Raw genomic sequence first — 26,677 nt, 5'->3', positions numbered from 1 at the left:
CGCCGTTCACTTCATAGAGTCGGCTTTTAGAGCGACCGACACATCACTAACGTGTTCGCTAGCAAGATGGTTAAGGTTAGGATAGGGGTGAGGGGAAGGTTAAATAACAAGAAGATAAGGTTAGGGTGAGGTACAATGAGCTTGCTTGGTGCCCTGGCTGCGGACATCCCATCGCATCAGTTTTACGCTGCATTGGGATGCAATGGTAGTGGACATCCCATCGCATCAGTTTTACGCTGCATTGGGATCTGCAGTCAGAAAAGGGAAAAACCCCTTTTCGCACATAAGTGACGAAAAAGGGCACTTTGGCGTCAGGGGTCTGACGCGGAGGGTGGCTGACCAAGTGTTTGTTTTTGAATTGCTGGGAGTGAGAATGTGTTGGTTTGTGACACTGGTAATCAACTGGTTTTACCTGCCACCCAGCTCATGCTGCACCTGACCACAAATGCTTTCCCCACCAGTAACGAGTCCACATGAAGAAGGTGTCCTGTGGCCAGACAGTCTTCAGGAGCCAAAGCTCATCCTTACCATGTGTTTGCTGGAAGGCCCCAGACTCGTGGAAGAAGTCACAGCCCTAGTTTGGTACACCCCAAATCCTTTTAAGACAAGTAGCTTTGTAGGTTTGCTTCTGTGACCATACTCTGTGTGGTGTTCTGGGTTAACACAGTAACTCTGTGGTCCTCTTCATAGAAATACATTGTTGTAAACGGACCGCTGCAGCACAGAGCCATTCTCTGCTGAATCCACTTATTCTGCCAAGTGTGTAATGTTGTTTTGCAGGCGTTAAGTCAGGGGGAAACCCATTTTGTTGGAATAATTTCTTGGTTCAGGCATTTTTCTGACAAAGGGAGTGTGAGCCATTGCCCTGGCGGTGTGTTTGTAAACCCTGTCTGGGACCAGAATAAGACGTTACCTTGGGAAGACTGGAACGGTCTTTGTTTAGAGGACACACAGATGATGCATTGCTTATATGAAATGATTAGAGCCAAAGAAGCATGACGTGGTGGCAAGTGGGGGCAATCTATCAGAGTCAACCAACTGGAAACCAAATTAAAATGGCTTTTTGAACATGGAGGCTGGAGAGCATGGCTAACTCGGGTTAAAAGAACTTCACTTTCCTTTACAGCCTAAAATTTTTAGTATTTCTAGTCTGGAGAATAGTGGAAAGAACATGATTGGACACAGAAGTGAAGGCAGCAAATGCTGAAGATGAACAGAACATTTTTGGTTTAAGCCTGCTGTTCAGTGAAAACATTACCTTTTCATATTGTTTCTTCAACTAATCATGGACAATTCGAGAAACAAAGTAAGTTCCACCAGTGTGAAACATTTTCAGGGTTTGGTGTGATGACTCAATCATAATTCAGTCTTCACTTTGTTACTCAGATGATGCATGAAATTATTTTCTTTCTTTACTCAGACACGTGCCAAACATCATAGTTAAAATGTTTGTAGATAGTTATTCAGCAGTTTGGTTTCAGGTAATTTTTTTTTCTCCAGTGATGTATTTTCAGGTTATGGGGTCTCTAAGGCAGTGGTGTCATATTCAGTTTCATGGGAGACCAAAATCTAAAACCTGGTCCAAATGGAGGGTTTTTAATCACATTACACTTCTGGAAAATCTCACATATGTCTCCTGTACTGGTAAGACATCTCTAAAAATCACTCACATAAAGCAGATCAATATTAGATGAGTAACTTTCAAACTAATATTCACATGTCATTTTTTAATATGACTATACTAGGCTTTACTGAGATTAAAGGGGATTTATGTCTTTATGTCTTTCTAATAGTTACATGGTTAGTACCCAGCGTGTTGATAAAGTGCACTAAATCCTTCTCACGTGAGCAGTTTTATACTCGAGTTTCATCTTCCCTGAATGAGCCGTTTCAGCAGTTGACACTTTAAAACCCGTCAGCTATCATCCTAGGCCACGCCCCTGACATGGGAACATGAGTTGCCAGAGGAAATGAGATATCACAAAGCACCAGTTGGCATTTTTTAGGTCCAAACATTTTTAGTTTGCTGTGACATCAAATGGCATTTTTCTTTTTGGGACTTTGGTTTTTTGTCCTGAAGCTAGCAGCCGGCTGTTTCTCTCTCACTGACGTTATTAACTCATTCGCTGCCAGCTGTTTCCTGATCAGTAAAGCCCATTGCTGCCAGTGTTTCTCACCAATTTTACAGTTTTTTTTAAGAGTCACAGAACGTTGCGCACTAGGATGATGTTGACGCCAAAACAAAGAGTAGACTCACCTCTTACATCAGGAAGAATCCGCCTTTTTCGAACGTTATCCATTCTTTCATAATCCGTTGTTGAATTGTGATCGGCAGAAGCTTTTCCGGTTCATGCCTCATCTTTTTTACAGCAACGGCCCAAAACAATCTCCTAACACATGGATTTTCTGATTCCTGATCACCCGACGTGTGATGTATGCAGATGAAGATCTGCTTTAAAGCTGAGATGTTTGCTCTCACGGTGCAGGGGCTTGTTCAGATGCCCACACAGTAAAAAAAATGCAAATGTCGACTTTAGTCGTCACTGGCAATGAATGAGTTAAGTGGATAACCTCTCACACCAGGTGTTCTGTTGCTGAATGCATGGGTTTGTATTGAGTGGGGGACCCAGGTAAATGCTGGCCACCAACAAGCAGATGGTCCAGTGGTTTATTTCTTAATTTATTTTTTGTTTTATCAAGCCGTGATGTTGGTTTAGGGTTTTAGACAACTTAAAATATTTTTTTAAATCCTCACTATATATTTATAGCTATACAATGTTAGAATATTTTAAGCAGTGTTGGGCAAGTAACTTCAAAACTGTAATGCATTATTTATTACTTGTTACCCTCATTTTAAAGTAATTCATTACATTACAATATTACTGATTTTAAAATGTAAGGCATTACACTACTTTTGCGTTACTTAAAGTTACTTTCATCAAAACAACTTCAATATGAATCTGGTAATCTGACGCTCAGTGAGCTCATGACATTATATATATGTGATGTGGTATCTGAGCTAGGATTGCTGTTAAAAACAGTCAGATATAATAACAGTGCTTTAAAATGATTGTTTATCAAATTAAAACAACAACAATCTGTACTCTCAGCACGCTGTCATCTCATATTAACTGAGCAGGGAGTGAGGGGGTGGGGGCTCCAAGCCTAATATAAATGATCGCAAACAAATTACTTTGTTTTGGTGGAGCGATTTTGTGAATGTTACAGCGGCCACGCGCAGGACGCAGCTGGAGTATTTGAGTCATTACCACTGTGTCCTCTCTGCTCATAGAATGCCCGCAAAACTGAGTCCATAAATGATGTCATATATGTGGATACTGAATCTTTTTTCAGGCTTCCTGCGAATAGAATTTTTAGGAAACCTACATCTTGATTCTGGGTTTAAAATGCATTATAATTACAGCGTTACTGACAACTGTACCAAGTAAATATTACCATTCTCTTTCCCTGCAATGGCTTACATTTCCCCATTACAGCAAGAAGCAATGCATTACAGTAATTAATTACTTTTGTACCACTTACTGTCATGACTCCCATCCTTCACACTACTCTGCCTCCTGATTTAACCTTCGTTCAGCTCACCTGGTCCCTTCACCAAGCTCCTGACAAGCCCTGTTTCCCCTAGCAACTACAATCAACTCCATTCTTCTCACCTGTTCCTGTCATCAGCTTCATCCACTTCACCTGCTCCTGACTCCCCAGCTCATCTCACACACCTGCTTCCCCTGCTACATAAGATCCATTCAGCTACCCAGTCATTGCCGGATTATTGAAAGCCCTGCAAGTAAATTCTCCAGCCATCCACCCTGCCTGATCTCTGCCTCCGGACCTCGTTTTTCTTCTGACCCCTGCCTTTTACGCTGCCTGCCATTACGACCTTCGCCTGTCTCCGACTCTGTCTCCAGCCTCGCCCACCTGGTAACTCTGCACCAAATAAAATATGTTTTTTATCTACTTTTCTGTGTTTGGCGTCTTCACGGGTCTTCCAAATTCTGTTTGTGACAGAATAATCAGGCCAAAGAATTAGACCCAATGCCGACACAGTACTTGGGAGTTTTTTTTTCCAACTTTTCATTTGACCTGATATGGATCCAGCAGAATCCTGGACTACACCAACAACTCTCCATTACAGATACTGTGGAGACCCAGAAACTTGCTGGACTTATATTGAAGCCTGCGCTCGTTATTTGGACCTGGCTTCCTCGGATCATGAAAAGGTCTCGTTCATGATATCCAATCTGGGTAGTAACGCCCTGGTGTGGGCTATGGATTATATTTTGGTGCGTCCGTCCTGATCAGTGTCCTTTTGGGAGTTTGCCAGGTGTCTGCAGGAGACCTTTGGCCGTTGCTCGTCTCCTGTTCATGCCTCAGAATCCACACCCCCAGGACATCAGGTCACCTCGTCCATATCCACTGTCTGTCCCGGGACATCAGTACTCTCCTGCTCCCATCAGATCCGGTTTCCTTTCCCTTTCCCGTGTCCCTGTTGACGCCGTCTCTCCCTCCACCTGACGCCGACGCCGGAACAGTCGCCAACAACCCCCATCCAAACACCACCCACCCGCACCGCATCCTGCTCCGGCGGTGGTCCTGGAGGACGCACCGCATCCTGCTCCGGCGGTGGTCCCGGAGGTCGCACCGCATCCTGCTCCGGCGGTGGTCCCGGAGGTCGCACCGCATCCTGCTCCGGCGGTGGTCCCGGAGGTCGCACCGCATCCTGCTCCGGCGGTGGTCCTGGAGGTCGCATCGCATCCGGCTTTGGCGGTGGTCCCAGAGGTCGCATCGCATCCGGCTTCAGCGGTGGTCCCGGAGGTCGCATCGCATCCGGCTTCGGCGGTGGTCCCGGAGGTCGCATCACATCCTGATACAGCAGTGGTCCCGGAGGACGCATAGCATCCTGCTCAGCCCATCCACCAGGCTTCGTCTCAGGTCCAGCCCGTCCATGAGGTTCAGGTCCAGACCGTCCACGAGGTTCAGGTCCAGCCTGTTCAAGAGTCTTTGTCTCCAGAGTTCCCAGAGTCTATGTCCCTGTCTCCATAGTTCACAGTCTCTGCACCAAATAAAATACATTTTTTATCTACTTTTCTGTGTTTGGCGTCTTCACGGGTCTTCCGAGTTCTGTTCGTGACACTTACTCCTAACACTGGTTTTGAGGGGCATGGGAACAAAGTTTTAAGACAATTTGCAGATATGCCATTGTAGCTTTTTGAAAACAAGCTCGAGCTGGCCACGCCCACCCCTCCCCAGCTCAGGCTGCTATAAGCTGAGAAGCTCTGATATCCAGGAGGGGCTCAGAGAAGAGCCGCTGCTCCTCCAGCAGCAACTCTCTCTTGCCTCTCAGGGGTGGTTTTATTCTGCTTTCCCCATTTGTGGCATCACAGATGGGGAATCTTTGAAACGGGTGGTTTTAGGCACAAAATTCCTAAAACCAAACACTGACAGAAAACATTTGGATGGATTTTATTCACATTTGGAGTGTTGAAAGAGGCATCAGAGACCCACATGGCAGCACAAAAGGATGGAAAAAGTGAGTTTTGCATGAAATGTCCCCTTTAAAGCTAGAGGAAAACAGACACTTTAAAACATCCCATGTTGTGAACCTGCATCCACCTAATTTCTGACTGCACCTGTGGAATAAAACATGACTTGAAAGCTCTGTTCTCCCTCTGTGAGCACAATCAGTGGGAGACTGACTGCCTTCTGAATACTCTCTCTCCAGTGGGTGGACGAGAGCAATTAGAGTGCACAAGGCCAGAAGTCTGATGGAGACTTGAGCTGTTTCTAAGAGCTGGCACAACAAAGAACAAGAAGTCATGTTAGCAGCTGGTCTCACAATGGAAAAAAAGAGAATATGTGTTTTTTTTTAAACAGTGGTAATGTTGACAGGAAATCAACAAACCAGTGAGTCCTGGAGAAAACACAGACAGGTCATAAAAAGGATTTTAATATCCTAATTGTTATCAGAGGACAGATATCAACTTTCCACTTTTTACAATATATTACTATCATTAGACTGCTTTAGTTTATAATTTAATTAGCAAATAATTTTTACATGCTTTTGGGGTTGACATTCCCTGGTCAGATGAATCTGAAAAAGAAAATAAAATAAAAAGGCACATGATTGCTCTTGTCCACTGTGAGCGCTCAGGTCTGAAGAAACAAAGACGTGTGGTGGTTTGTGGGAGAGCAGGTGAAATTCCCCCTGACTGGACGATGGCCAGCCCCTTTAAATCCTATGACACACCTGGCCAGGGCACCACATTATGTTCACAGCCATTTCCTCAAATTTCCTCTGAAGGAAATCCATTCCACGTAGCCACTGACAGCAATTATCTCTCCTAATTTACCTCAGTGTGCCCCGCAAAAAAAGTCAATGAACACATAAGCACCAGCACGACTTCTTTTCTTCAGTGATGCGAGACTTTTTTTTACAGTAGAGGCCCTACCGTAGGATTTTGAACCAGTGTTAGAGACTACACAAAGCTGATGTGTTCTATACATATGGCTGAAGGTCAGAGGTGTGGGCCGTTTCTAACAGTGCAGTTGGACTTAAGGTCTGGTGTGATTGTGGAGCTCAGGCGAACAGAAGGATTGATCATATTCTTATTTAGGGCTAAGTGTAAGAAACGATCTGGGTGCTGAGGAGAGCTCAGTGTGCCATTAAGTCTTTAGTGTGAAAACCAACACATTATAGCAACACTTGTTCCAGCTCTTTCCTGAATGCTCCACAATTCAAAAACCCACTGTGACTGAAAACGTGCCCAAATATAACAAAGCACTGCTCTGTCCTATCAGTGTCTGGGATGTTTAATCCAGTTTCGTATCATCCACTTCTGGCCCGAGCATCTCTGGACCACCAGGCGCAGACCAAAGTTAGCATCTTTGGACATTTCCACTTCCAGACACCGACCAGTGTCTCTGTTAATGATTGGACCATTCTGAAGAACAAAGAGCAGAAAAAACATTGTATTGCATCCATTATTATTCATGTGTTAATATTTGCTGTCTTTAAAAATATCAATCTAAGAAGCTCAGAGTTTGTTCTTTTCAAACATCTTCACCTGTGTGAAGTCCCAAAGCCTTTGTGAAATCCTGGAGACGACATCACATTTCTTCAGACTGGGAGTCCGTCCTCTTCCGTCATCAATGAGGCATTTTGTGTCAGGCAGGAAGGTGGTCGACCCCAGAGGTCCAAGCTGCAGAAGGCCCTCTGTCGAGTAGCGGGCAAGCTAGAGAGTTCAATTAAATGGTTAGGCCAAGTTCTGTGAGCGTCCAGCTCTGCAGTCAGGTTTACAAACACAGTTCTGAAGCTTGTCTAGCAGAGGAAATATTGGAGTTTAGAATACAGAGCATTCAGAAATGCGAAATCAAGAGAACGACAATTGTTTGTGTTTAAGAACAGCATTTACCACCAGTGGAAAATGTGACAACGGATGAGACAAATGAAGCTAAGAGCAATAAGAGGCCATCACAACTCAACCTTTCACGAGGCTTCGTTATGGAACAATGCCATAATCAAATCAAACCAAATCAGAGTTTACATTCTGAAGTCAAAATCAATTTTTTTCATAGTAGAATCAGTATAGGCTAATGGAGCAGGCCAAAGTAGGATGAAGACAACGTCCAATTACTTGAAACGTTAAATTTTTTGTTTAAATTACATGTACACATTAATTACACTTGATCCCTCACAAACACAAAGAAAAGCTGCTATGAAAGTAGAGAAGAGCCACAACAGCCCAGATGTCCAAGCAGGAAGTAAGAATACATAGAAGATGAGTTTAGGAGATAGCACATTAATATTCCTGAATGTTTCACCAGAAAGCCTGAGGAGGCCACAACTAAATATAATATTTTACGATGTTCATCCCATGCCATCGGTGTGTTTTGCCCTTTTTCTGCCATCTTGACTTGAACTGACTTATTTAAATTATTATGTGACTTTTTAGGGACAGTACATCCAAAGTGTGGCCCAGGGGCCATTTCTTGCCCTAACTGTTAATATCGTTGTAGAAACTGCTGCTACTTTTACAACTTTTTGCATGTTCAGATTGTTTCTAATGCTACTTTTCTCTATTTTGAGGAGTACAAAAAAAGAAAAAAGAAAGAAAAGAAAACAATTAAAAGAACAAGAAAAAAGAAGTCAGTACAATTATTTTTGCAATTTTGACTCACAGAAGGATGGGATCTAGAAAAGTCTCCTCCCGGTTTAGAGTGAATGTGAAAAAGCAAACAGGATTAAATTAATATGTCATTTGAATATATAGTTAATTATTCCTAAACACCTGCAACAATCTGGCTCCAGATTTTACAGTTTTAGTTAACTTTAGTTCTACACAACTTTTTCATTTAATTCCACACAATGAAATAATAATCTATTGCAAATTTTACATTTTAAATCTTGTAGTTCTGGCCAAAAACACAGGGTTTGTTTTACAGCACTTCTTCAGTTTCAAACAGTAATTAAAATAATATGCTTATACATTGTGTGATTGTACAATAGAGGATGGAAACCACGGCTCAATTAGATATTATTAGTTTTCAAATCCAAAACTTGATCCTTCGCTGTTTAATATTTCACACAGAGGCTTTGTGACTGAACAGGATCCATTTCACAAGATTCAGAAGAGATAACAGTGGGATGATCTCTGCAAATGACACACACACACACACACACACACACACACACACACACACACACACACACACACACACACACACACACACACACACACACACACACACACACACAGAGACTTTAGCTTTGCCATCAACAGATTTGCAGACTGATGAAACTTATCTCTTTTTTTCCAAAGACGTACTTCTCTTTACACACGAGTCTCATTTGTTAGAAATCCTCCAGGTTTGACTGGAGGACTAAAAAAAAAACATCCTCAAAGCGAAGATAACCTTGTTGTTTTCATCTCGAGTTAAAGTCAAACAAAAACCACAAAGGTTCCCGTTTAATGGCACATTAACTTGTCACCGTAGGAACACACGCAATAAAACCTTTAGAATGTGCATTTATCTGTATTAAGTGAATCATTTGAGTGAAAATCTGTAAATGGATGAAGTGGAGCAGTAAGAGGCTTTAAAGTTAAACAAAGTTGTTTTGATGAAGAAATCCTGATGTAATGCAGATTTAATCCAGGGACTATGATTATATAATCCATATCATTAACGAGTTACACTTTATTCTGGTAGTATTTTATATTCTAATTTGTTAAAAATGAGACTTTTGTAGGGAATTACTCTTAAAGCAATGCCTGTCAGCTGTGTCATTCTTTTGTAAAGTTCTTTTCTTTTAGCTAGTAGCTTGATTTAGTTCATTTCACCACGTGATTAGAGATAAGTGCAAATGCCTTGTTCGTTCACTGATTGTATATTCCTTCAACATTTAGCCTGGAAGCCTGTGATGGAACACGGAGAACGGAAACATGGGAATCTGAATGAAATTCTTCCAAATAAACATCTCAAAAACCTAAGAAGCTTTTCATCTCAAGCTGTGCAGCAGGCACCAGTCAGCAAAAAGAACAACAGCAGATTCAGCTTTTAATGTTGCTGGAGGAACAGACTGTGTGTGTGTGTGTGTGTGTGTGTGTGTGTGTGTGTGCGCGCACTGAGGTTCTTACTGCTAATTTGACATAAATGTTGCAAAACCACTTCTTTTCAATTGCACAATTTTCTTAGTCAGGATTTAGAAATGGTCGGCTTGTTCTTCAGGTTTTGAAACGATTGACATCTAACTTCATGTTTACAAAAACAAAACTCCAGTGCAGGAAACAAAGCTCCAGTGCACCTGTTTCAGGAACTACAAGATAGTTGAGCTTCAGACGGCAGGATTTGGAGTCTTATTTCCTGATATTTAGACATCTCAACTCTGACTGCATTTGCTCTGCAACGTTGGCATTTTATCTCCACAAATAACACAAGTTCTGTTGTGTGGAGGGGTTGCTAATGCTAACGGTTAGCTTCTACTAGCTGATACATTCTCTGCTGTTTCCTGGACGCTAAACCAACATCAGCCTTCCCTGTCGTGAGTCAAGATGGGTGAGTCCATGAATGTTAACTGACAATGTGACGTATATCTGTCAAGCTTTTCTAATCCTAGAGTTTCACCGTCTATTTTCTATCAGAAGCTGATGCAGGAGATAGGTGTAGGAGACTATTTTCATGTTCAGCCTGCATGAAAAACTCAGAGTGACTGATTATAATCATATGTAATGAATATAAAAATATTTTCAATATTTTTAAAGAGCCTCCTCTAGCTGAAATTACCTTGATCACCTGAAGCAGTTGTTTACTGTATGACTTCATCAGTCTCACATTCTGAAGGTAATCTGGCAGTTTAACATGTAAACAACACCTCCCCTTTACAGCTGACAAGTGAATCATATCATGCTGGTTGATGCGGTGAGCTCACAGGACCGTGTGAAGAGTGATCTCAGTGTGGTGACTCACAACGACTCAGCCGTTGCATCAGATTCTGCTTCTTTCTTCTCAAAAATGCTTTTATTTAGTCTTGTATGCTTTTAAATGTTGCTGCCGGCTGGTTTCACAGCCTATATGCAAAGTGATCTCAGCTTCTTTTACTGTATCACATGCCTTTCTCGTCTCTACCTCTAAGTTGATTAAAAGTGGGTGAAAACTGACCCACCATCCCGTGTTGGTACATTTATATTATCACTCAAAGCAGAACACACGTCGATCATGGATTAAGAACGATCTGAAGGAGGCAACAGTTAAAATGTGTTAGTTTATAAGTCAGCTCATGATGGAGAAAGAGACATTTCAGGTCTGTGACTTTTATAGCAGTTAGCTACAGCAAGTGTAAAAGCCTGAATAAAATTAGTAAAGTAGCTCATGATTCTAATTGCGATCTTGACCCCATGGCATAGCACAATTCAGCTGAGTTATGAAGAAGATCGACTCATTCAGGGAGAAAGATAAAGTTGAGTAGGGAAAGAATAACATAAAATAAAAATAAAACCACATCTTGATGGCTAACAATACTGTTATCGGACTAAATTTGCTCTTCAGTCTGATTTGTTTGGACCTTGAGCAAATGTGTATCGTTTCCACTTCAGCACGATTGGTTTAGTCACAATGACAGACACGCCGACTAAATAGATGAATGAATACATGAATAAATGGATTATTCTTTACTTTTATTCCTGAGCTATGCTGTTTAACTGCAGTCTTTTTCAAATGTAAGGCAAATAAAGGAACAAGTGAAATCTCTGAACAGATTTGAGCTGCAGAGCAGGTTTCCTGTCTCACTGACAATCAGCCTGTATGTTTCTTGTTTTTGTTTAGACATAAATAAGTAAATTTGTTTTCATGAAATACATTTTTATGATAAAGGGACAAGTTGTTAAGCAAAACAAACTCAAGGCTTAGCTTTAACTGCAAAAAAAAAAACAACAGTTTTTTTAAGAGCAGAAGTGAAAATTACCGTATTTTCCGGACTATAAGCCGCTACTTTTTTCCCACGCTTTGAACCGTGCAGCTTATAATGAGGTGCAGCTTTACTGAAGATTTTCCTTCACCTGCCAGGGGGCGCTTTAGCAGAAAGTGAAACAGGTGGAAGTCAAAAGTGGAAATCGAAGAAAGTGCTCATTTTAATTTAGCACATGCAAGCAGCCGGCACGACGAAGAATTTTTTTGAAATCCATACCCCCTCATCATGGTATCTACTCGTATGAGTTCATATGATACTGCATTTAAGTTGAAGTCCATCGATCTGGCAGTAAAGGAGGGAAACAGTGCTGCCGCCCTAAGCTTGGCATGAATGAATCCATGGTTCGGTGCTGGAGACGGCAACGGGAAGAACTCATTCAAGCCAGCTTCACCCGGGGATGATGACAGCAACACGGACATCGCCACAGAAAAGGTATGTGACGAAGCTCTTCTGAGGCTGTTCAACTCCGACACTGAAGAAGAGGACTTTAATGGCTTTAGTGCGCAAGAGGAAGATGAGAGCGAATGACTTCTTCTGGTAGGCAAGTGTGTTTTATTTACTAACCAGGCATGTTTTGTGTGCAGTTTTTATTTTCTAATCTTCCAGGGCTTATTAATGCTGTGTCAGCGCTGTTCTTTTCTTCTAAACATGCATGCAAATTACTGGTAATAATGTGTCAGTTCTTTTTTTATTTTATAACCATCCAGAAATATGAATGCTATCAGTGCTGTTTTCTTTTCTAAACTTGCTGTCACGTTCACCCATGTTTAAAATTTGTTTTGTTGAATTAAAACAACAAAAAACATCCATGTAGCGTCTTTCTGTCTAATTATCTTTTGTTATGGCCATACATGCGCCGGAGACCTGCATGTGGCTGCTGCGCCGCGGCTTGTATTTGAGTGCGGCGTGTGTGTGTGTGTAGATAACCTTGTTTTTTTTGTTGGTGCGGCTTATATTGAGGTGCGCTCTATAGTCCGGAAATTACGGTAACCAACAGGAGTAGAACGATTAAACATATTCTAAAGTATTTTATGCTGGTTTTACCACTTCATATATGGAATTTGCAGATTCATTGTTGTGAAACAAAAATGACCCCATGAGGACTTTCTTTCTTATGTGAGAGAGGCTAAAGGGTTTGAAGATGATTTCTTTGCACTCAGTCATTGAACAAAAGTGAGCTTTAACAACAATAGGTTGCTATTAGGGATGGGCAATATATCGGCATCAGTATCGGTATCGGCCGATGTTAGTCCATCATCCATCCATCCGTCCGTCCGTCTGTCAATCCATCCATCCATCCGTCCGTTCGTCCATCCATCATCCATCCATCCATCCATCCATTTTCTGAACCCGCTTGCCCATAGGGTCGCAGGGGGAGCTGGTGCCTATCTCCAGCGGTCAATGAGCAATCAGGCGGGAAACACCCCGGACAGAGAGCCAGTCCATCGCAGGCCGATGTTAGTTGTTTTTTAAAATATCAGTATCAGTCCTATAAAAAATAATGGGCCGATATTATCAATTGATATTTTTCCATCTCGTCACCAGTTGTTTGCCTGTTTCAGAGGATGAGGGGGGTGATGTGTATTTGTTTAATCATGTCACAGTGATTATAAAGAGTAAATATGTGTGTTGTGATACAGAATCTGATGATTTTAGAAGCATTAATGTCAGGATATCGGTATTGGTTATCGGCCATAACACTGATCTCAATATCGGGTATCGTATCGGCCCCAGAATTTCATATCGGTGCATCACTGGGGCTCGTTGCTCAGGAGCACTGCAAAACTTATCTAGGCCAGATATTTTATTCACAGGCAGCAAAAGTTAAAAGAAATGCAAAATCCTAGCAACCCACAAAATTTAATTTTGCCGACTTAGAGTAATGTTGCTCATCGCTGTAATCGAATGGCATAAAGATGCAAAGTTCATCTCTATTTGTTGACATCCCCCAGAGATGAGGGTTAAAATGATGCAGAGAGCTTTGCAAGACTCCAGGTGAACATCTCCTATTACGCCATTAAATCAGAGATGATGAACATGTCACTTGCAAACAAGAGTGTGAAATTAATGACACAATAATGAGCCTGAAGAGCATTTACACGTTTGTCTTCAGGAATCACTTTCATTTCTCAATATGAAGCACATGAATCAACAAGTCTCCCCTACCCTGAGTCATCTGTTTCAGTATTTTTAGGGGATCTTTGTTTCTGAACACATCCGTTTATTTTGCTACATCTTGATAAATGTTTATTAAATAATATTGCAAATTTAAAGACTAAGTTCACTTGTTTTTCAACACATTTGCTGTAGTCTTTAGTATAAATTATTGCAACTATGGGGAGAAAAGCTCTTGTGCTCCTGTTTCAGGAGCAAAAAGTTAGCCAGAGCAGAAAGGTGCAGAACGCGGCAGTGTTTGGAGTCTTACTTCCTGATGACTAGACACATCTCCTCTGATTGGCTAACAGCTACGTGACTCTACCACGGACTCTGTTTGCTTTGCAGCGTGGATGTTTTATCTCCACAAATAACACAAGCCTGGAGGAGTTCTGCTGTGTTGTGGAGTTGCTAATGCTAACGGTTAGCTTCAACTAACCGAGACGTTCTCTGCTCTCTCCTGGACGCTAAACCAACAACAGTCTTTCTCTTCCGAGTGTTTTTTGTCTATTTTCTGTCGGCGGCTAACGCAGGAGATAGTGGTAAAAGACTATTTTCACGTTCAGCCTGCATGTGAAACTCATAGTGGCCGATCTGATTTAAATAACATATAAAATATGTTTCTCAGTGACCTTGGCCAGAAGTATGTTTCAGTATATTTTCTCATTTAACAGCCCTGATACTCTGTGCCTGTGTCCACCTGGTACCATCATACCAATTCAAAGCATGAATAAAACCCTGACATACACAGTAAATACTGATGTAATTTAATTTTGTCTGATATATTTTGTCATTTTGCACACAGAACAATGAATTTCTGAGCTTTATGTCAAACCACTTTAGTTTTTATTGTTTTATTTATATTTATTCTTGTGACCCCTACAATCCTTGATTTTGGTATGTGCTTCTTTATTGTTTTCTTTATCTTAACCCTCTCAGACTTAAAATAACTTTTGATAAAAGGACAAACAACTAAGTCCTTCAGGGGTACTTCTGAGTAAAAAAATGCTCATGAAATACGTATGTGGAGTAACCAGGTAGGCAGGTTTTAACGTTGCAAATCTGCGCCTGCCTCCAGAGGGTTAAATACAACCACTGTCTTTGACATTATTGTAAATAAGAACACCAGGTGAAGTTTTACTTAAAGTAAAATGGTTGCATCGTAATAGTTAGCTTTTTAAATCGCTCCTGCCTGCACTATAACAAACACATGTTGCATCCCTTCTGCTAAAGCAATGATGATTTAAAAAAGAAGTTCTGCACATGAAAACGTTTGCAAAAGGATGCAAAAACTTGTAAAGTTTTCAATATTCATAAAGTTTTTAAAGTTTGCATGGTCGTGTTTGTTAGCACAGTCATCTCACACCAAGGAGGTTGCTGGTTCAAAGCTCAAATGATGTCTTTTTCATTCACAGAGATGGACTTTTAAAACCAATAGAAACATTATACAAAAAGTCTAAAAATCCTGGATTAAAAGCCTTTGTCCTTTCATCACTGTAATATTTTGGAAAGGCTCAATTTTAAATATTTTATTAGGTTTAAAAATAGCTGTTTAATCTACAGAATACTTAATGGACTAGCCACACCTCCACTTTCCACATATGTCAAACTAAGACCAGACAAAGGCTTTAGTACTAGAGCCTCCACTAGAGGAGACATTTACATTCCCTACAGGAAAGCAACGTTTGGACAAACGGCATTGTCAGTCAGAGGGAGTCAATTTTGGAACAATATCCCAGTGAAAATCAGAGTGGGCCACCCATGGCGCCTTCAAAAAGCAACTCAAACCAAACCTTAAAAGCTCCCAGACATGTTTGGACTTTTAGTAACTTGCTTATTTGTTGTTTGTCTATTTTTTGAATGTTTTTTTTATCTGACTGTTTTTCATTTGTACATTGTAACTTGTTTTATTTAGTCATCCTGTTGTAAATTAGCAATTGTGCTATAATCTGGCCCATTTTCGATCGATACAAAGTATGTGATTGTTTATTGAAGTGCACTGTCCCGAATAAATAAATAAATGAAATCAAATGAAATGTTCTCCCTGTGCGTGTGTGGGATAATCCAGTTTCCTCCCACAGTCAAATACGTGCTTGCTAGGCTGGTTGGTGACATTAAACTGTCTTTAGATTGGAGTGCTGTAGTGCGTCCTTGTGTTGGCTCGTTGACTGACTGACCTGTCAACGATAAACCCCACCTCTTCCTTGGATACTGGCCCCGAGTACCCCCCCCCCCCCCCCCATCCTGAACACGATTAAGTGAATGAGGATGCTTTAAATCTTTGTCATGATGCATTACTGGTGGAGAGTTCCTTCTTTTGGCCTCAGATTCTTTATTTCACACTGTGACTGTGACTGCAAACATACAGCAGGGTTATAAATAACTGCACTCAGCAAGAAGAAAAACATAGAGCTCCGTAACAGATGGCATGGCCCCCGCTGGGCCCTGATCTCAACATTATGTCCTCCATCTGGGATCACTTGAAGAGACAAAAGACACAGACAGAAAACCACGCAAGAACTCTTCAACTCCTGAAACAACCTCCCTGCTGACTCACATTAAAGGAACTCTAGGGAAATATGGTCAAAAGGAAAGGTTTTAGCACATATATGCATATGAATGCACATTTCCTACACAGATTGGACCTCAGACCCTTTTTATCATGGAAGGCAGATGGATGTGGAACCATCTTTTGTTCTGTTCATTTCAGCTATATGACAGTGGCTTACGGAGCTTTGTTATTGTCGAATCACAGGAGAAACCGGAAGCTGCTGACAAAGGCACAACCTCTGTGGAGTTGTGGAGGAAAATGAGCTGAGGTCGCTGTCAGGTAACTTTGTAATGAATCAAAACCCCTGATTCAGAATTATTTTCGTGGCGTTTTCAACCCTTCGTTCTGGTGCAAAATAGATTCCCTCTGTTTTCAGTAACTGTCATTTGCTTACGTATGCAGAGCAGCTTAAAGATGGGCATGCTGGGAAAAATTCATTCAGATCATTCAGGAATATTTGACCAACTTTTCCAACGTGTGTGATGCAGAAAACAAGCCCGATGAGATGCAAATATTATCATAGCAGGAGCTAATGCAACTCTTACAGATGTGCTGTTGTTTAATTGATTGGGTTGGACCTTGTCAGGGTTAGGGGGACATTAAATGAATGAACCACAGCAGGGGGCTGACTGTTATGGGTCAAAATGTTTTTGTTTCTCTCATTATGACGTCTTTACTTTGGGTAAAACTCTCCCACATAGAATTAAATGGCTTTAAGGACATCTGGGCAGGATTTTAAAGCATTTGCTGTTAACAATTCAAGCACAGTTTTCATATGTCTTTGCAGTTCCACATATTTTTGTTTAATCTCTATAATTATATATTTTTTTAACTCTGGCACCCTTCATTCAGAGCATTTTCTATTATTCATTAGTCGAGTTCCACAGAAGCAGTTTGGATTTCTCACAAACCATAGAAAACAACATTTTAGCTTTCATGAAGCACAAAGAGAAAACATCTAATATTACAAAACACTTTTGTGTCATAATTCCATGCTGTCATTCTTTTTAAAACACAGAAACAGTTTCGTTACCTGTTTTGTCACCACGTTTCGTCTGCAGACTTCCTCAGGCTGACGCTGATGGTGGCGTCACTTCCTTCTCCGTTTAACGGCGGGCAGCAGAGGACGTTGTCGCCCTCTGCTGCCCGCTCTCCCCTCTCCGACGATGCAGTCCCATGTGCGGTCCAACATGTAAACTCCATCGTCCCTGTTCATGGTCCCACATCCACGTCTCCTTATCTCGATTGCTTCTTTAATTCATCTTTTGTATTTTTGTTGCTCGGTGTTTATGATCCTTGTGTTGTCCCAGTCCATTATATGTTTTTCTCTTATGCAGTGATCTGTTACGGCCCGTTATTAGGAAACACAGATCAACACTGCAAAAACAGCATAGAATTGGCAAAAGAACTGAAGGAGATCACAATAGAAGACAACGATATACTCATCTCACATGACGTCACATCCCTGTTCACAAAAACACCAACCCAAAAGACCATAGACATAGTAGTTAACAGAATCAGACAGGACAAGACTTTACACAAAAGAACAAACCTCACAGCAGATGACATAGCACACCTGATAGGACTGGTAGCTAACTCCACTTACTTCACATACGATGACACAATATACAAACAAGTGGAAGGCTTTGCCATGGGTAACCCATTATCAGCCACCCTGTGCGAGTTTTTCATGGAAGACCTAGAACAAAAAGCCATAGCCACCGCCCCCCCAAACTGCAAAATAAAACTATGGAAACGCTACGTAGACGACATACTGGAAATCATACCAAAAGGTCAAACAGAAACACTAACACAACACTTGAATAACATTGCCGACACAGGCAGCATAAAGTTCACATATGAGTCAGAAACAGAAGGCAGCATAGCATTTATGGACATGAAAATAAGCAGGCAGACCGACGGGACCCTAAACATAAACACATACAGGAAACCAACACACACAGACCAATATCTATTATGGACATCAGAACACCCTACCATACACAAAATGTCATTAATCAGAACATTATATCACCGAACAAACATGATAACGAAGAAAGAGACCGTAAACAAGAGGACAAACACATACAACACGCTTTAAAGACCTCCGGATACCCGTCATGGGCAATAAACAAAGGAAAACAACAAACAACAACAGAAAGAAAAGAACAACCTAAGCAAAGAACCAGAAACCCAGAAAGACAAGAACCAAAACCAGTGATAACCCTACCATACATCAAAGGCATAACAGAAAAAATAAGAGGAACAATGAAAAAACACAACATAAACACACCAACAAAACCATACACAACAGTTAGAAACAGACTAGTACACCCAAAAGACAAGATACCAGCTGGACTTAAATGTGGAGTCGTTTACGAAATCCCATGCAAACTCTGCAATAAAACATACGTAGGAGAAACTGGACGCCAACTCAACACACGAACAATAGAACATAGAAAGGAGTGTGAGAGAGAAACAAGTCGAAGACACACAAGAGCAGCAAAAGAAGAAGCAGAAAGCACAATAAAGAAGTCAGCCGTAACAGATCACTGCATAAGAGAAAACCATATAATGGACTGGGACAACACAAGGATCATAAACACCGAACAACAGAAATACAAAAGATGGATAAAAGAAGCTATCGAGATAAGGAGACGTGGATGTGGGACCATGAACAGGGACGATGGAGTTTACTCGTTGGGCCGCGCATGGAACTGCATCGTCGGAGAGGGGAGAGCGGCCAGCAGAGGGCGACAACGTCCTCTGCTGGCCGCTGATAAACGGAGAAGGAAGTGACGCCACCATCAGCGTCAGCCTGAGGAAGTCTGCAGTCGCAGACGAAACATAGCGACAAAACAGGTAACGAAACTGTTTCTGTGTTTTACAAAGAACGACAGCATGGAATTAGAACTACGACACAGCATGAACACACCTGAGATGTTCAAAAACTTTTGTGTCATGGTCTTTGGGTTTATAGCTCCAAGTGTCTAGTATGTAAATAATTAACCTGGGTTTTTAGGAACTGTAAAACAAAGTGAATGTATAAGAATTGTGTTTTGGAAGAATCACTCGTTCGATCTGATAGATGCTTGTTGAACATAAACAGTGGATCAGCTGAGTCTGACCTGTGAGGACATGCCGTGGCAGGGGTAGAGGATGGCTTTGTCATCGTCCTCAGAGCCTTGGTCCAGACAGTAGCCACTGGCCTTGCTGTTTCTCACCTGAACAGGAAGAACGTGAAAAGTTTAACAAATGTGGTACCCAACATGCTGCTCATCCATTCTGTATCAGATCAAAAGAAGAGACTCATCGAATGCAATAATTACTGCAGTTTTCTGGCACATAACTTTAGAGTCACCCTCAGAAAAATGTCTATAAATCTGAATCAATTCAAATTCATTTCAAAGGTACTTTATTAATCCCAGAGGGAAATTAGAATCTGTCTTACCACAGCAAAGTAAATGAATACGATCATGGAAAATCAGCTGTTACATAAGGCGTTTCACATATTTCATATTTATTTACTGTATATGAAAATAATCTAACTAAAATATCCCACATTTTATTTTATTTCTCTTAATTGTCCAAAGCTTACTCCTAACCAGCAAACAGAAATGTCCAGATACTTCCAGACATCAGTTCTTTGTATACATTAGTTTGCTGCAGAGGTGGAATAGTTCCTCAGCTCCTTGAGTCTGCAGCATTCAGTTCCTCGGGGCCTCCTGTAGATCCATGCTGACTCCTCCAAACTGTTTACACAGTATCTTAACTCAGTGTGATGGCAGGAGCAGGATGGGATGTCATTACATGGTGACCAGTCTCCGTTCTGTCTCTTCCTCTTCTCTGAGCCAGATGACGGCGTGCATTTAGCATGAGCTGCAGTTCTGTGTGATTTGAATGTGTACAGCTTTATTTCCAGGTTGTGACACATCTATCATGCGCTGTTGTCAGGGATGGTTCCACTCGGCCGGTCTGGACAGCATGGCTGAGCGGAGCGCCGCGCTGATGCTCAGTGACAGATGAGACTCGCTCCTGCTACAGCAGCTGTGTGGCAACACAAGGTAACTGCTTCCCAGCTTGTTGACAGATTTGAAATAGCACCACTTGAGTGGATGCCACTCTGAGGAATCCATTAGCTGGATACCAGAGAGGGCGGGAAAAACAGGCGACAGAGGAAACAACAGAGTAAATTCACAAAGCTTTGATGAACATAAAAGGTAATTCTGATTTTCTCTGGCATTCAGGGTGCACTGATCTTCCTGTTTTTTCCAGTTTTGAAATTGATGTGAGGAAAAAAAAGGTTACATTTGAGCACGTCTCTGAGTAGTGTCTGGCTCAGGAGTGTTCTCCATCCTTCAGTGTGCCTAAAGCCAGTTTTGTTCCCCCACTGTGCCAAGTGTACAACCAAGCCCAAGGCACTCAAGTAAGAATGGAAAACTAATAAGTGTTTAATTAAAACTCATTAAAAGGAAATCACATCTATTTCTGTGTGATGATGTTGCATTGCTGTAGTACCAAGACAAGCTGCCCTGAACTGGCTACAGTAAAACATTACTCTTGTTTCTTACATCTGAGGAGGTCCGGGTCAGCTTGACCCATGCAGGACCAAACCGTGTCTTTGCTGCTTTGGTCAGTTTGCACTCATTTTGCCACAGAACTATTTGTACCCACTTTTCACCATTTAGTATCCAGTTTTGGATGGAACCCAACTCAGGATAAGCCATAAAGTTTAGAATTTAATCAACAACAACAATTACACTTTCGAAAGGAAGGCAGCATCCACCTTACAACCTACTGAGGCCCACATGTTGTTCATACACTATGATCGGTCCTTTTACATGTTCCCCAATTTACTGTATGACAGTTTATTAATATGCGTGGGGCTGTTGCATCTGAACACACGCAGGTTTAGTTTTACAAAATCACAGTTAGTAATTAATAATGTGATCCATAAAATAAAGAATGGGTCCAAACTGGCGCTATAGAAATGCATTAACGTAATTATTTAAGGGCACGAGTGTGAACTAACCATTCTACCCAGCTGGTTCAAAAGGTCTAAGTGTGAGACTGATTTCACGTCTTCTGGTACAAAGTGAACATACAGTTTAGGTAGGAATGAAGTGACCGGCTCTTTTAAGGGGGAAGGCATGAGCTTATCAGAGTTATTATCAGACTGTTTACCTGCACATTTTCATGGACATTTTATTAAAATATAGAGGGACAATCAGCTATTGATCCTTTGTGGATGAGTTGCCTTTGACTTTGCATCATCTTTAAACTGTTTAATTCTTTCAGATTATGTGTAACAGAGGTAAAGATCATGTTTACTTTCATTAATCCTGTTAGCGGGTGCTTCTCACCTCGCCGTATGTGATGGTGTTGTTGTAGATCCTCATCTCTGGGTAAACGTGCTCAAGGTACCAGCGAAAGCTTTGACACTGCATCCGTTTCCTTAAGGCCAAGCGCTCCGACACGTCCCCGAAATCAACACCTGGGTTCTGTTGGAAAATGGTACAAAACAAAAGCAAAAATAGAAAGGATAAAATAAACTCTGTTTGTGTGGAAGCTTCTGCAGAAATGAAAAATGCAAGAGTGTTGAGGTGCTGAGAGGTCAAATTTAGTAAAGAGACAGGTGCACTGGTCAGGTGGGGCTCATGGTGTCTTCATTAGATGTGATTTTGTACTGAGAAAATTCTAATCAGCTGCTTAATTATGAGCCCTAACGAGCAGTTTGTGTTGTGGCCTGGTGCCACCCCAGAAAGCAGCACTAAAACACATTCAGCGTCTCTGGGATGTTTGGTGTTTGGACTTGGGGGTGGTTGTTGGTGGGTGGGTGGGGCTACCCGCTGTGTTGAATCATAAGCCCTCTCAACGCAAAGGAATTGGACTCTCAGCAGGAACCTCAGACAGTGACAAGAATGTGTGAGTGTGTATGGGTTGGTTGGGAGGAGGTTCGATAGAATAATCGTGGCATTAGCTCTTCGCTGTACACAAAATAACTCTGCTCTGCGGGACAGCTGGGGTAAAAACATGCCATGCCACTGTGTTGGTAATAATCATGGAGGGATGTGGCCTGATTGGCTACTTTGTCACCTGCCACCACCACAGTACACCGACTGCTCCATGCTGAACACACATCTTTCTGCCGTCAGCTCGTTCTGTCTGCACCACCTGAGTCTCTTGTTATTCAGCTTCACTTTCAGACGACAGGAATCAGCAGCAGCCGAATGTTTTTGTTTTGAAGATCAGCGTGATGTTTCAAGCAGCATTTTAAGCTCTGTGTTTCATCTACAATCCTTTCACTCTGCATCGCTCATGGGACAATTACAACGAAGTATTCTATTCTCTATTACCCAAAGCAGATGTTTACTGTTTTGCATCACATCTCTAAAGAGTCTCGAAAGCAATTAGGCTAAACTGAACTGTATGGAAATCTTAATCAGACACAAAGCTCCTTCATTTGGTGCGCCTCACTAGTCTGTATGGCCTTATGCAAGTGTGAAGGTCAAGTGGGATGAATTCTGAATTCTGAATATTTATTGACTTATGTTTCACTCGAGCTGCAAGCATCAATGAGCAAGTGAGATGTGAGGAGAGTGTGTCAAAGGGATTTTAATGACTGAGGCGGGGAATCTTACGTTCATGGGGATGTTCCAGGCCATGTAGACGTGGGATTTGTACTCATCCATCCACACCTCAGCCGCTCTCAGGGCATTGCGTTTGGCATAGTAGTCAATGTCGTTGTTGTATGGTTTCTTGGTGCGCTCAATGTGGGCTACTCGGGCACACGGCAGGACCTCCATGCTCCCGCCACACTGCCACACCTACACAGCACAGAGAAGAGCAACGCTTTAATTAGGCCCGATCAGCAAAGCTGCGAAGGCCTATTGTATCTGCTCTGTTTCTTTTTCTTTTCTTCCGCGACTTCAAATGGCTTTTTGGGAGTCTTAGCATATCCAAAAACTCACCAAATTCTGGCTCAATATAGAAAGTGCGTGAAATTTACGATCTTCAGAGGCGATGTGAAAGTTGATAAAAAAAGTGGCTCAGCAGCGCCCCCTGGAAAATTAAAAATACCCCTCGCCTTGACCTTTTTCATAATAGAGTGATGAAATTTGGTACACTTGTAGAACCCGCCAATACGCACAGAAAAGTCTCTTGCACCCATGGTCAACATCAAACAGGAGGTCGGTCATTTTGGCCGGAATAGCGTTTTTGACCCCGTTTTGGTCATTTGTAGGGTCTGTATTTGGTTGAACAGTTTGGTCATTTTTCGCACGATCGTCTCAAAAATAGTGTGTCAATCAGAAGGGATGGACGATTGAATTGAGAAAATAAAACTAACTTTTCTCAAACTGAAGGGGCGGGGCCAGGCCTCGAAGTTCGAGCACTCGCCAAAAAAATTCAAATGGCTATAATTTCATAAATAAAAGAATTACAGTTAAAAAACTTTTTGTGGACATTCCTCATCGGCCCCCCGAAGACAAATGAATAGTCGATTGATGATGTCACACAAGCCCCGCCCCCTCAAGACCAAAAAAAGTCAGGTTTTACTGTCAAATTTCCTAAAATTTGCCATTTCCTATAATCACCACAAACTTGTAGCAGATAACTGAAGACAAGTTGGGGTTGCTTGGCCTCACTTTACGAGAGCTTTCAAAAGACAGCGTGGCAAAGTCAGGCGTAACGCCATGGCCATACGATAATCTCTCATTTAGTCAATTCTAAAGCTATCGCCACTGTCACATCACCAAATGGACTGATTTTGAGATCCCACAGTTCATATGCACGGCCAGAGCAAATAACCCTGGCTACACACGTTCTGCTGTATTTTACCCTGACAGGAGATGGAATGTCTGCACGCAGGCTCTTTAATCAGATGACTTCATCAGCTGAACTGAAGCTTCATCAGATAATAAAGACGAACAGTAGCATTCCTTTCCCCAAGGTTCCTCACAAGAGAACTACTAAAATAAACTTTTATTCCAAGAAGATTTCATAATATAAGTAATCATTTTATATTTCAGAATAGCCCTTGAAGAAAAGAAGATCTTACAAAGAATAATCACTAAATATTGCCATGTATAATTATAAATGATGAAATGTTTCACAAATCTGTTCAGTGATTCTAAGTATGTTTACTGGATTAGACCACTCACACCAGACAAGAAGTAAGGCTAAATTAAGAAGCATTAACCTTGTTTTGCAGACTCAGCGGCTCTGCATCACAGAGTGTGCGTTCTGAGAATTCTTGATTATTTTGGTAATAGATATGAATGAAATCTTTATTTCGAACATTATAATAAAAATAAAAATAACTATTATAACAATAGTAATAACAAAGTCATTGCAGACATTAAAAATAAAATCACACTGATAAACAGCAGGCTATAAAACCAGCTGCTCTGCTTCCATCCTGAGACAAGTTCGAACCTCCAACAGAACGAGGGTTGGAGAGCAAAGCCTTAAGACCGGCTGTTACGTCCCCGACATGTGTTGTTAAAATGTGAAGGAGGGGGTAACATAATAAATGTGACATTGGAGTTTAAAAATGGTTTTATTTGTAATAAAAGGTTCTAAAAACGAGCAAACAGATGGCACGCATTATAAAAATAATGCAAAAACTAACAACTCTCAAAAACTCTGAAAAAGGTTAACATTACAAGACAAATTATCAACTATAAAAACACCTGGTAAAAACTAAGTTTTACCGCAACGAAGGTGTTCTAAAAGCACAACGAAGTTGATAAAAGTCTAAAACAATCTACTGACTAAAACACCTGGTAAAAACTTATATTAAAAGCTCTACCGAACCGAAGGTGTTTAAAACAGAAGTCAATAAAATTGTACCAAACCAAGTTAACCTTTAACACAAACATCAAAAAGATCCCAATGGATCATCCAAAACTCATCACTAAGAATTAAAACTACCAAAGTTTAAAACTCATCACAACGAGAGGGGTTAAACCAAACCGAGACCTGGAGGACAGCAGAACCCCTGCACTGCTGCCTCCCAGACTGCTGACGGCACAGCCTTTTTATACAGGTGTTGGTAATCAACAAGATTCGGTTCAGCTGTGCTCCTCAGCAGCCTGGAAGAGAGGAGAAGGAGGGGCGGTGTCAGGCTGATCACCGGGGCTGGGTGATCCTGGCTCCTGAATCCTACTGGCCAGCCTGGTAGCCGTAACACCGGCCATCTTTAACTGAGCTACCAAAGGATTTTGACACACTGTCAAAACCTTAAGCTTTTGCACCTGCAAAGGTGAGGACAACAAGAGATTTTTTCCTGCAGAACAAAGCTGATTTTGCAACACTCCTTCAGAGTGGTTTTGAGACACTTGGTTTCATCCAGTCCACCTGTGTTACCTGGAGCGATCCTGGACCGACCTGGTCATACTAGAAGTTAGTCTACAGACTTCTGTACCCAGGGTCTCCAACCCCCTGACATCTCGGATCCGCAAGGGCATCTCCACTTGGGTACGTAGAACACAGTGAGACAGCGTCTGTATGCAGTTTGATAAGAACAGCTTACAGCTCAGATGCAAACCAAATTCTTTTATTATCCAGAACTCACCTCTCTCTGAGATGTGGAGACTTTGACTATGAAATACTATATTCACATCTAGTTCTAGACACCCATCTCTTAGTTCGCATCAACTCAGAGTAAATAATAGTTTAAACCATTTGTCAAGGCTTAAAATTGTTTGTAAAATAAATTCTAAATTGTTTGCAAACACTGACTGGTTCTTGAATCAAAGCGAAGTGTGACAATCCCTTAATAATTTAAAGAATCCTAGAACCTTCTAATTAATCATCCTAAGACCAAGCAAGGTGATATTCTCTAATAATAGAGTATTAAAGCTATTGGTCACAAATTAATGAGAATAGAAATAAATAGCTCTTAAGCAATTTATTTAATCCAGTTTACCCCCTATTGACTTCATTACACCACAAAATTTCTGATGAGTGATCCTAGTATGATCCACAATAAAACTTGAAATCAAAAGTCGATAGGCGTGGCCAATTTTTTGAAATAGCACCCCCTAGCACCCTTAAAAGTGCTAGCCCCAAGCCATGCTTTGACTGAGGATTGTGAAATTTTGTACACTTATGTAGTGTCTCAGGACGTACAAAAACACTCTCTTGAAGCCATGCTCAGTATCCCACAGGAAGTAGGCCATTTTGGTCCAAGTATGCCATTTTGTGTTTTTTGCACACTTCAAAGGTACGCCAATCCCCAAGCGACCGTTGCCCCTATTGCCTTCATACTTCTGCTGAAAACTCTTAAGACCAAGCAGGAAAAACTGAACCTACGGATTTTCCAAAAGTCTAACGGTGTGGGCGTGGCTAGGCCTCAAACTTTGATCTGTCACCACACCATGCTTCATTGTCAAAGCTCCCAAATTGACTCCTTTAACCTAATCAACATGAATCTGGCAAATAGCAGTAGACATGTTGGGGTCACTTTGTGTCCATTACTGGCAGGT

The 26,677-nt window shown here is 41.5% G+C and overlaps 1 protein-coding gene across 1 annotated transcript in view; it reads right to left on the bottom strand.

Annotated features, from left to right (window-relative positions):
* Positions 1-6,361: 6,361 nt before the first annotated feature.
* Positions 6,362-26,677, bottom strand: part of galnt9 (polypeptide N-acetylgalactosaminyltransferase 9) — a 168,675-nt gene continuing 148,359 nt past the window's right edge. The window contains exons 7-11 of the mRNA XM_015972000.3: positions 22,829-23,014; positions 21,551-21,688; positions 19,316-19,411; positions 7,083-7,250; positions 6,362-6,959 (exon numbers count right to left, since the gene is read on the bottom strand). Of these exons, the coding sequence (XP_015827486.3) occupies positions 6,813-6,959; positions 7,083-7,250; positions 19,316-19,411; positions 21,551-21,688; positions 22,829-23,014 (735 nt within the window). The 3' untranslated portion in view covers positions 6,362-6,812. The remainder of the gene's footprint in view (positions 6,960-7,082; positions 7,251-19,315; positions 19,412-21,550; positions 21,689-22,828; positions 23,015-26,677) is intronic.

The sequence above is a fragment of the Nothobranchius furzeri genome, chromosome 17, assembly GCF_043380555.1.
Source record: "Nothobranchius furzeri strain GRZ-AD chromosome 17, NfurGRZ-RIMD1, whole genome shotgun sequence".
Taxonomy (NCBI): Eukaryota; Metazoa; Chordata; class Actinopteri; order Cyprinodontiformes; family Nothobranchiidae; genus Nothobranchius; species Nothobranchius furzeri.
This window is presented reverse-complemented; position numbering and strand designations above follow the sequence as displayed.